The 12,500-nt window shown below is 31.0% G+C and overlaps 1 protein-coding gene across 2 annotated transcripts in view; it reads right to left on the bottom strand.

Annotated features, from left to right (window-relative positions):
- LOC118443993 (homeobox protein araucan) overlaps positions 1-12,500 on the bottom strand; it is a 138,216-nt gene that overhangs the window by 22,708 nt on the left and 103,008 nt on the right. For both annotated transcript variants that reach the window (XM_035871757.2, XM_035871758.2), the window contains exon 4: positions 417-775. In XM_035871757.2, the coding sequence (XP_035727650.1) occupies positions 417-775 (359 nt within the window). The remainder of the gene's footprint in view (positions 1-416; positions 776-12,500) is intronic.

Here is a 12,500-nt window from a genome sequence, read left to right as displayed (position 1 = left end):
CTTCATAGGTTCATATTATATAATTCGTAATCAATTATGAATCGTCAATGTTGCCTATTATAATCGTACAATTAATCGCATTCGATTGACTATTAATGGAGGGGGGGGGGGAAACGTTATGAAACATCTCGATTAATCATAGTTTACGGTATAGTGTACGTATACGCTAGTATACGAAAAAATGATTCATGGACTATTTCTCGATTCAACCTTGGATTAATCGTTCGTACCGATGGATAAGATCTTGAGAATAACAATTTCAATGTTTTCGACAATTTCAATGGATCGATTTGAGGTATCGAGAGAAAAAAAAATCAAAAGCTTCTTCCATGAAATTCATTATCTCGTATAATTTAAATATGGCGATTATTAAAGTATTCATATTCATAAAATAAAATATTAATAGGTTGTCTTACCGTTATCATCGAGACCTCTCCTCGCGTCCTCGCCGACTCTGTCACCACGATTATCATTTGCAAGATCATCCTTTTCCTTGTTATCTTCCGAATCCGTAAGTACCGCGTCATCATCGTCGTCGGTCTTATTTTTCGGTTCCCATGTCATTTTATTTTCTTTCTTCAAACGTCTTCGTGCATTCGCAAACCATGTTGATACTTGTGTCAATGTCATTTTCGTAATAATAGCCAGCATTATTTTTTCTCCCTTAGTCGGGTAAGGATTTTTTTTGTGCTCATTCAGCCAGGCTTTCAAGGTCGCCGTCGATTCCCTCGTAGCGTTCTTTCGTCGTGCCGCAAGATCGTAACCCGCACCATATCTGTAAATATATTTTATCCTTCTTTTACGATCAGGAATGTAAGGTCGAAAAATATAAATAGTTATGATAATGTAGTGTACTATATAAATATGTGTACTCTACCACGCGTGCGTATACATATGTGTGTGTCTATGTGTGCGAATGTTATTTTTCCTTTAAGATGGAGAATATTAAGGGAAAAATATGTCAATAATAATAATGTAATAATATATACATTTGTTTATTCCTTGTCTTTTCTTTTTTTTTTCTTTTATTTACGATTAAGAATATTATTGGAAGATCGAAAATAATAACAATAATAATAATAATAATACTAATAATAGAAATAATAATTTAATGCTACACGTATGCATACTTGTTTCCCAAAAGGAAAATATTATATTAAACGAGAAAATTGAGTTTAAAAAATAGAAATAATAATAATGACAATATTAAAATTATAATAAAGTAATAATATATATATATATAAAATTTTCTTTAGGATAAGAAATGAAAGAAACAAAATAATAATCATAAAAATAAAAATGATACATATCTTACAAATATCATAACGTAATAACGAACATATATGTATATATATATATATATATATATATATATATATATATATATATTTGTCCTATGGAATAGATAATATGAGAAATACGTATAAAAAGAAAAGATAATAAGAGTAAAAACAATCACGATTTTTCAATAATAATAATAAATTAAAAACAATGTATATATATATATATATATATATATATATATATATATATCAATAACTTTCTTTCTATTAATACAAAGAAAGAAAGAAAGAAAAGAAAAAAAAGAAATGAAAGAGAAAAAAAAAGCGTGCCCATACACATCCAATAGATGAAAGAGAAGGTTGCGGAAAAGTGGCGTAACTTTGGAGGGGTGCGAATTCCCCGCAGATTTTGACGGTGAAATTCCGTAGGCTTTTCCTAGACGCGTTAGCCTCTCCCCTCGGGCATCGCACGACTCGACGGACCCTTTTCAAGAAAGAAAGAGAGAGAGAGAGAGAAAGAGAGAGATAGGACATCCTATCGAGGGGTGGGAGGTTGGTGGAGTATAAGAGGAGGTTGTGGAGGTCGAGGCTGATACTCTGGTAAATATATACGGAGAATAAACCCCCAACGGTGGCGTGATTCCATCGAGCACCCTCGGCGCTCGCTCACGCGCTCGCCATAATGGCGATTCGATCGATCTCCTCCTCTTCCTTCACCTCTTCCCTCTTACTCTCACCCACCCACTCACTTACTCTCTCTCTCTCTCTCTCTCTCTCTCTCTCTCTCTCTCTCTCTCTCTCTCGAGTTCACTATCCAACCCCCATGAGGAAGCGACGCGAGTGTGTTACAGAGAGCTATATATATAGAAATATATATATATATATATATATATATATGTATGTATCGCAACCATTATATACTAAGGGCTAAAATACCTATCGACGATCTATCGTGCTCGTGAAACGAACGGCCGGTTGCATGTGTTATATGATAGTAGTGGTATTACGGTGAGAAACACGTCGGCAAAAACCCGAAAAACGATATTTTGGGTTCGTACCGTAACGAAGCTCTCGTAACGTAGAATGTATGTTGAAAAAAGGATAGGAAAAAAAAAAGAAAAAACAAAACAAAACAAAAAATAAATAAATAAAAGGAAACAATATAGAGAGAAGGAAAGGAGATGAGGAGTCCACGAAATTACGACTAAAAATTATACATCCATACCTACATATATACATACATACATATACATATATATATATATATATATATATATATATATATATATATATATACATAATCTATATCCGTATCCATGTAGATGAATACATTTATATATACATTCATATGTACATACATATATAAGTACGTACGTATTGTATATATGTATACATATATATATATATATACGTATATACATTTACACGTGTATATCTATTAAGTGTATGGACTCGAATACCCATCCCCTCCTTCTTCTTCTCCTTTTTCTTCTTCTTCTTATCAACCTTCGAAATCTCTCCTCTGAAAACAGTTATGCTTTCCACGAAGACACTCTCCAAACTCTGCTTTACCAAAACGAAAGAGAGAGAGAGAGAGAGAAAGAGAGAGAGTGAGAGAGAGAAAGAGAGAGAGGATTCTTTTACGAGAGGCACACTTTCTTATATTCAAATGGAGATGTTACTCTTCTCTTTCTACTACGAAAACTACTACTACCACCTTTTCTCTTCGCTACTCTTTATGATCCTTCTTCTTCCCAAACCTTCTTCTTCTCATTCCCTCACCCACCCCCTATCCCATCCTAACTCTCCACCCGCTCAGTTTCCCCACCTCTTATCGGACCCGATCCCCAACTGGGTCGACTGTAACAAATGTCCCGATGAGATCTTTCTTCTTCCCGTACTGTTCTCTCTCTCTCTCTCTCTCTCTCTCTCTCTCTCTCTCTTTCTCTCTCATGTCTTAAATCCAAAGCTAAACGTTTGATCATTGTATCGTCTTCCATGTACGTATATATATATATATGTATATATATATATATATATATATGTATATATATATATATATATATATATATATATATATCGAAATAATATTTATTTATCGAAAATAAACCCAAACGAGAAATGAAGTGTTTCTTCGAAATTTTTATTATTTCGAATGAATCTTGAAAATTTGTCAATTTGATCGTCGCATCTAATCGATAGAAAATGATAAAGAGGATTGTTGGATTTAATTCAATGATGTCCTTTAATTCTTTTCTTTTTTAGTTTTTTTTCTCTCTTTTTTTTTTTTTTTTTTTAGAATTTCTTCAATCGTCCAAAAAAAAAAAAACGACGATTTCATTTGTAACGATATTGATATTGATGTCAGATCAATGTAATGTGATGTCGATCAAAGAGTTTCTCCAAATATGTGATTAGAAAAAAGTGAATTAACGAAAGTGAAATTTCATTGTTTTGTCGTTTCTTTTTCTTTTTCTTTTTTTTTTTTTTTTTGATTCTACCTTTATCTGAATAAATGATCAGTATTTTTTTTTTTCTTTTTTTTTTTTTTTTTTTTTATAATAAAATATATCGATACGTGATATATAAACGATCAGTATTTCGACGATTAATGCAAAAAAGAAAAAGATCTATCAGTGTTATCAATTAAAATATTTGAAATTATTTATAAGAAAATATAATGTAATAGATAATAATTATAATTTTACAGATAAATGTAATATTGTATGATACAAATATAAATATAATAAAAGATGTAATATGGTATAAATATAATAAATATAATTCTATAGATTATTATATATTATATATTATATAATAAAATAAAAATATAATTAAATGATATATAATATAAATTTAGAAATCTTGATAAATTAATTATTAATTATATACAAAGCTATCGTTTATATTAAGTAGTTGTATTTTATTACAAAATATCTATCGAAGTATTCATCTATTATAATAATCAATCATTAATTATAGTGTTTAATAATTATTTATTTCACAAAATATATTGTAATTAATTAATAAAAAAAAATACTGACGAAATGAATGGAAAATTTTCTCTTCTTCTTTTTTCTTCTTTTTTGTTTTTTTCTTTTTGTTTTTTTTAAGAATCCTTTCAAGTCAATCAAAAAACGATATGTCATTTTTTTTTTAATCGATATTGATGATATCAAACAACGATATTCTCAAATTTATTTACGAAAGATTATCTCAAATTTGTGATCGGCTTTTTTATTATCAGCCGTGATGCGATAATTGAAACAAAAAAAAAAAAAAATAAAAAAAAAAAAAAAGAAAAGAAAAATAAGAAAAGAAAATAAAGAAAGGGTCTGATTAAATCTCAATTGAAAAAACCTTTTTTATTTTATTTTATTTCATTTCTTCTTCTTATTTCTTCTTCTTTCTTTCTTTTTTTTTTTTCCATTAGACACACTCTTTTTAGTCAATCGAAGAATGACGATTTTATTTCGATGGAAGATTGATAGGGAATGAATGTGAAAACTCTCGAGAAGAAATTGTTCGTAAGATTTCGAAAGCTGAAGTGTGCGTTTCACCCTCTATTAAACTCCCCAGGACAAGGGAAAGGCGGCCACCGATAGTAGTTCTACTTCCATGCCAATAAAATCTCCTACCCTCTCTCTCTCTCTCTCTTTTTTCTTCTTCAATTTTTTTTCTTCCTCTTCCTTCCCTTCCTCCATTTATCCAGACGATCGCTAGAGTTATATTTCCTCTTTTACTCTTCACCGATCTCGCTAGAAACATTGAAAGAAAAAGAATCCTAACGTATCTAATCGTTTTCTCTCTTTCTATCTTTCTCTTTTTCCTTCGATTGATCGATTTTTCTCTAGTCACTCTGTCCAACGAAAGGAAGAATAAAAGAAAGAATGAAAAAGAACAGGATCATTCGTCTCGACGATTTTCTCTCTACTTTCTGTTCTTTTCCCTGTTGGATGTTACGTTCTGTTCTTTTTTTTTCTTTTTTCTTTCTCTTTTTTCTTTTCTTCTTCCTTTTTCTTTTTTTTTTTTCCCTTGAAAATCGCGTCCACTGTTTGCACGAAGGGTGACAGAGATCTTGGAATAACAGAGGGTGGATAAGATAAAGATACAAACGTTTGGCTAAGGATACGAAAACCTTTCGCGTAGAATAATAAAACCACACCGACTTTCTGCCTTCGATCATCCTTCTTGTTTGAACGGCGAAGTGCGACGGAGTACGCACGAAATACATACGACGACGACGACTATGACGACCATGACGACCATGACGACCATGACGACCATGACGACCATGACGACCATGACGATCATGACGACCATGACGATCATGACGACCATGACGATCATGACGAACATGACGACTATGACGACTATGACGACGAAGCTTCGATATTTTGAAATTTAATCGGGATTTGGTCATACGCGAAACTGTTATATTTGATTTTATGTGGATGTTATTTGAAAATATTTATGAACTTCGTTCATAAAGAAAATTTCATCTATGTATGTAGTTATTATAGGGTATTTTCATTTATTTCGATTTTTATCGAATTAATATCGGCATCGTTTGAATTAAGTTCAATAAGGATCCTTTATATTTTTATAATAATTGATTTAATTGATATTTGTTTGGTTACTCTTTTCATTTCTTTTTTCTTCTTTTTTTCTTTTTCTTTTTGTAATAATAATTATCTCCCGCGTAAAATGTGACGATAAGATATTGTATGATATATATATATATATTTTTTTTTCTTTTTACTCGCAATTAAATATAAACAAAAAATATCGATCTCTATAGAATTATATAAACGTCGAAATTTTGATTAATGACAATGAATAATTTAGTTAGCATCGAAGACGATCGGATAATCGATTTTATAACAAATTAATTAATTGCAAACATTGTTTTTAATAATAATTAAGTATGATGAATAAAGTGTGACAATAAATTATCTTATAGTTTTAATCTACGAAATGTTTTTGTTAAAGATCATATATAAAAGATTTATTTATTTAATCATATTTAAAAATTTTTTTCATGATAATTTTAATGATGAATCATTCCTTTTTTCAACTTCGAAACTTTTCAGGTCAATCTCCATTTCATACTACAAAACTACAATTCTGATCTACAGGATTATAGAGTTATGAATAAATGCGATTAGATCCTTAAAAATCATTTGAAGGCTTTCGATTGATCTCTAGCAAAAAAATTTCAAATTCACGCGTTAACATGATCACGTGTAATGATGAAAAATAAAATGAAGTAAAATATTTGAAAATAAGAAATTTTTCGTTCAATTTGTGTATAGGTTTTTGCAAAAAAAAAAAAAGAAAAAAATACTAAGACATTAACGCGTCGATGTGTAACAATGCAAAAATCATAAGAAATAATATTAACAGGTTACTTGACATTAGGACATTAGAAAAATTGAAAAGTAAACAAAAATTATCATATGATTGATACAAGTACTTATATTAATTTACAGAATAGAAAATAACAAACGTAACATAAGTGACACTGTCATATTTGATAATTGACAAATAGTCATTGGTACGAATTTATTATATTTTTTGTATATCTAGTTCGTATTAAAAAAAAAGAAACAAAAAAAAAAAAGGAAAAAAAAACAGAGAGATATATAAGTAAACAAATAAGTAACCATGTATGACGACGATCTATTAACAAAATAATATTCCAGTGCATTAAATCGAACGCATAGAATTTTTCTTCATCTTTATTTCTTTTCTTTTTTTCCTTTTTTTTCGTTTTTTCCCCCCTCCCCCCTTATGTTTTTGTCGATAACAAATAACAATAGAGACACGTAATCGAAAGAAGTTCTATCGTTAAATCTACATGAACATTTGTCTATCGTCACGTCAATCGTTAATTTCGATTGTTACGTACGTATCATACGTCAGTGGTGTCATCTTCGATTCGATTGTCCTTACTCGAAAGTATGATCCTAACAATTCCCTTCCTTTTTCTATTATCATTATTATTATTATTATTATTATTATTATTATTATTATTTTACTTTCAAAAGAATTGTTAACTATATCCAAGATACGTTAAACAGATAATTCGTGCTTATCATTGTTCTCGATTTAAGAATATAATCGACTAATGTAAGTATATCGTGTTAAAAGGTCGTATGAAATTTATTATAAAAAAAAAAAAAAATAAATAAATAAATAAATAAATAAAAAAGAGAAAAAATTACAAATAAGAGAGAGAGAGAGAATTTAAACGATCGTTGTTCGATAAACTTTACCATGCACCCTCATACAATGATCCATTCGTATTTAATTAAATTTAAATTATTTAATTGGGAATTTAAAATCAAATTACAAAAGAAAAAAAAAATAAAAAAAAAGGAATAGAACGCCACTTGAAAAAATTTCAATCGTAAAATTGTTCGAATTCGATATTCGAAGCGTATTCTATCTATCCATCTACCTCTCTCTCTCTCTCTCTCTCTCTCTCTCTCTATCTATCTATCTCCTTTTTTTCTCTCCCTTTCATTCGAAATAAGCGGCCATTTCTGGGCTCCCAAAAAATACGACATTGTTCAACGTTCGTAGATGCAATCTACGAACGAGAGAGCCTTCATTGCTATGCGCAATTTCGACTGCCTCCCACGTGGCCCTCATGACGTCGTCGTGCAATTATCCACACACATATACAAATGTACGCGCACATACACACAGAAAGAGAAAGAGAGAGAGAGAGAGAGAGAGAGAGAGAGGGAGTGAGAGAGAGAACGACTCTCAGCGCCATTTACATACTAAGTGTTACCATTGCGTGCGGAGAGAGAATCGCTCGGATATATCGACACGATTGCCTCGCATATGCGAGAACGAGCAAACGAACGAACGAATGAACGGTAAGAGAGAGAGAGAGAGAGAGAGAGAGAGAGAGAGAGAGAGAGAGATGCAATGCAGACGAGTGAAAGAACATTGAATTGGAAACTATTTATTGACGATGGAAAATTGCAAAACTCAGCAACATGTTATTGTCATTTCTCTATTTCTTTTTCTCTCTCTTTCTCTCTCTCTCTCTCTATCTCTCTCTCTCTCTCTCTCTTACTCTATTTGTCTATCTGTGTCTCTTTTTTCTTTCCGGAAAAGATATAATAAAAAGGAAGAGAAAAGAGAGAAAGAGAGAAAGAGAAAAAGAGAGAAAAAGAGAGAGACAGAGAGAGAGAGAAAGAGAGAGAGAAAGAAGAAAAAAAAGCATAAATTTTATCTTCTTGACTTTCAAGGTCTAACGACATTTCTCATAGAGTTTCCCCAACATAAACCAAGATTATTCTTCTAGACATAAATCTTAGACCTTCGACCTTACACGGTCTCCTCCTTATATAAGGAACCTTTTAGTTAGGGGTTGCTAGGAAATCCTAAAAGCCAAAGGAAGAGTCTTTCCGAGGTCATACCATGTAGTATTTGTCGCGGAATTTAATTAAATCCCTAAGGTATGGAGATTCTAGTTCTGCAGAGTATCGAGAGAGAAAGAGAGAGAGAGAGAGAGAGAGAGAGAGAAAGAGAAAAAGATAAAGAGAGATAGAGATAGATAGAGATAAAGAGAAAGAGAGAGAGAGAGAGAGAGAGAGAGAGAAAATGTGAGAGTGAATTTCGAAGCACGCTCGGTGTTCGCGAGAACGTTGGACGATACGAGAGTCCTGTAATACGGGTTGTACAGTAAGGTAAAAGGGGGTAGGAAATAGAGGGGGTGGTATGAGGAGGGAAATGGGAGAACGAGGATCGTCGAATACGGTACAGTACAGTACGGTACGGTAGTAGGTAATAACGATGTGAAGCAAGCGGGTAGGAGGTGAAAGGAAGGGGTTGAGGTATAGGAGTAGGGATGGGAAAGAGGGTGGTAGATGAAGCGGGGGAGGTGTAAGGGAACGAGAGAGAGAGAGAGAGAGAGAGAGAGAGGAGGTTTAAAGGAGGAACGCATAATACTAGACACCGGGGCCACTCGAGCGACTCATTAGGGGCTTTGCATATCGCGGCGTCAACCTCGAAAGGTTAACCAATATTGGCAGAACGCGCGTAATTACGTCCTCCGAGCTCGTAGAGAGAGACAGAGAGAGACAGAGAGAGAGAGAGAGAGAGAGAGAGAGAGAACGACCGTGTGTATAGCTTCAATAGTTACGCCCGGGCCCGGATGTGCAAACGTTTCCTACCTACCAATCTACCGACCAACCGACTACCCCCTACTAACCAACCTCTACAGCCTCCGGTTACCACCAATTCTCTCTCCTTTCTCTTCTACTTTCTGCTTCTTCTACTTCTATTTCTTCTACTTATTCTTATTCTTATTTTTATTCTTATTCTTGTTATCATCCATATGACAATTAAGTAAGAATTATATGTATCGAAGGATACATTTACTAACCGTAATGGATAGCGTATTCGTTACGGTTGGTTCAATGGAAATCGTTATGAGGTTTTGCTCGATTCGATAATTATGTCAAATGGTTTTAATTATTTCCTTTTTGAATCCTTAAGGATTTTACGATATTTATTCGTTGTTATTCGTTATAATTATTTGAAATATGTCCATTGCGATTATTCATTACTTTTACTTCTTCTATTTTTTCTACTTCTTCTACTTATTCTCTTTCTTATTCTTATTCTTATTCTTGTTATCATCTATATGAGGATATGTAAGAATGAAATGTATCGAAGGATCTAATAGCGTATCCGTTATGGTTAGTTCAATAAAAATTGTTATGGGGTTTGTTTGATTCGATAATTATGTCAACCGATTGTAATTATTTAAAATCCGTCAGATTTAAATCCGTAAGGATTTTAAGGGAATTTATTCGTTGTTATTCGATATAATTATTTGAAATGTTTTCATTACGATTGTTTCAATAAAGATGTCATCGTGTTCATTTGATCCGAAAATAATATTAATCGGTTACAATTACATGAAATATATCCATTAAAATCGATTCAATAAAGATATTAAATTATATTTATTAAATTCGTAAATTATATCGTTCAATATAATTACTTAAAATATTTCTTAAAGTTGAATTAATAAAGACGTCACTGTGTTTTATTCATTCGTAAATTATGTTAATGAGTGTATATAATCATTAATTGTTTCAAATAAAGATATCGTTGTATTCAATCGATTCGAAAATTATTTTATTCATATATAGTATAATTATTGTTACTAAAGTAATAATATTTTAGATATATCTATTTATCATGTTTTTTTTTTTTGTAAAACGAAAAACAATAAGATATATCGAAGGATCAATGTAAGTAATCATTTTGTTTGTTCCAATAAATATATATATATAAATATATATAAATAATATTTATCATTGAATTAGCATGATCGTGAACATTTTAAATTATAAAATAATGATGATTATTACTGACTTAACGAGTATTTTCAAATAATAAGAAATATCATCTCGCGAATAAAATTAAAGACGAATCATTTAACAAGCACTTGTCTTTCTATATAATCAAAAAGTAATAATGAGGTATATTAAATGGATCTAAAAGAGGGCCATTACATTTGTTACAATGAAGATGTCATATTACTTTTCTTGAACCTTATAATCCTGTTATTAGGGTATGATAATTTGATAATACACAAGAATTCATTTTATTATCGTATCTCAAAATAATATCAACCATTGTTATCGGACAATGAGAGAAGCTCGATGATAACAAGGCCTTTTCAGAATGATAGAATGATATATTAATCTTCGATATTTCTAAGGAAAGTCAATTGCAATTGATATCGAACGAGAGAAGATAATATCACCGGGCCAATCCCTTTTAATTCTTGTCGTTTCTATCTTTATACGAGTAAAAATATCGAACAACAATAAGATATTCCAATGAATTCACATGGATCCATTACGTTTGTTATCAACAAACGTATTTATAGATATTCATTAAACTTGGCCGATCCTAAAAATGATGTTAATTTAATTGCAATCAATTGAAAATAATCATTGTCCTCGCTAAATCATTTTAAATGCAATTATAATATCGAAGCATTGTTATTACACGTTATAATTATTATTAGAAAGGTCGAAAAAGTATCTACGATGATTTTAAAAACCAATTATACTTTTTCGTGACTTTTTAAGGCTTATGTTTAGCCCTTGGCAACGACCACGAGCCAAATCTAACTCTACGATTTTTTTACGATCTGTGAAAGAAAAGAAAAGAAAAAAAAAAAAAAAACAAAAAAATAAAAAAAGAAACAAGAAAGAAAAAAATATTAGTCCGGAAAAAAGTCAGGAAAAAGTAATAATCGATTTTTAAATTCGCTCATAACAATGGAAATGGTTTGGATTCCAAAAAAAAAAAAAAAAAAAAATAAAGAAATGAATTTCTATATTCGTCAAAAAATATCCATATAAAATATCGCGAAATACGATTGTATATTTTTATTATATAACTATGAATGAAATTAATTTGTTAATATTTGATATATTCATAGTATAGAATTTATGCCGATCTATCGTCTTTAAATCGATATGAAACGATAGGACTCTGCGGTGATTTTTTATTCAAAGCTTTGCACACACACACACACACACACACACATACACACACACATACACGCGCGCGCACATACACGCACGTACACGCGTACGCGTTCGTACTACGTGAACGGTCGTTCCGAGTCCAAGGAGGGTGCAGAAGAATGACGAGGCGAGGGTGGAAAAAAAAAAAGAAAGAGACGAAGAGGTTTCATTCTACGCTAACGGCTAAATCGAAGAGAGAGAGAGAGAGGGAGAGAGAGGGTGTGTGTGTCGAAAGAAGGGCCATAAGGGATCCCTATGAAGAATGGCGTTTTTATTAAATAGGCGTGTCGGATAGTAGATAGTTTCCTTATTTTCCGCAGCTTCGATTTTCATCTGACGATTGTCTTCATTATAAATCCATCAAATTCATTTCAATTCTAAATCATTAATCTTTATGATATAATATCTACAATTAACTACATTTCTATAGTTAATTAATTATTATTATTGATCAACGAGTATAAATATTATTTAAAATATATTTCATTATCGATATAAATAATATATATATTTCGTTTTATTGATATTTTATTATAAATATTGTTTAAACCTAAACGAATTGAATTAGAAACAATGTACGTGAATCGTATTTTTAAAATGTTCAATTAAATCCATTCGTCAATATCTAAACAAATTTTAA

The sequence above is a fragment of the Vespa mandarinia genome, chromosome 21 (assembly GCF_050613455.1).
Source record: "Vespa mandarinia isolate Hongniang chromosome 21, ASM5061345v1, whole genome shotgun sequence".
Lineage (NCBI taxonomy): Eukaryota > Metazoa > Arthropoda > Insecta > Hymenoptera > Vespidae > Vespa > Vespa mandarinia.
Note: the sequence above shows the minus strand (reverse complement) of the source record. Positions and strands in the feature narration are given on the sequence as shown.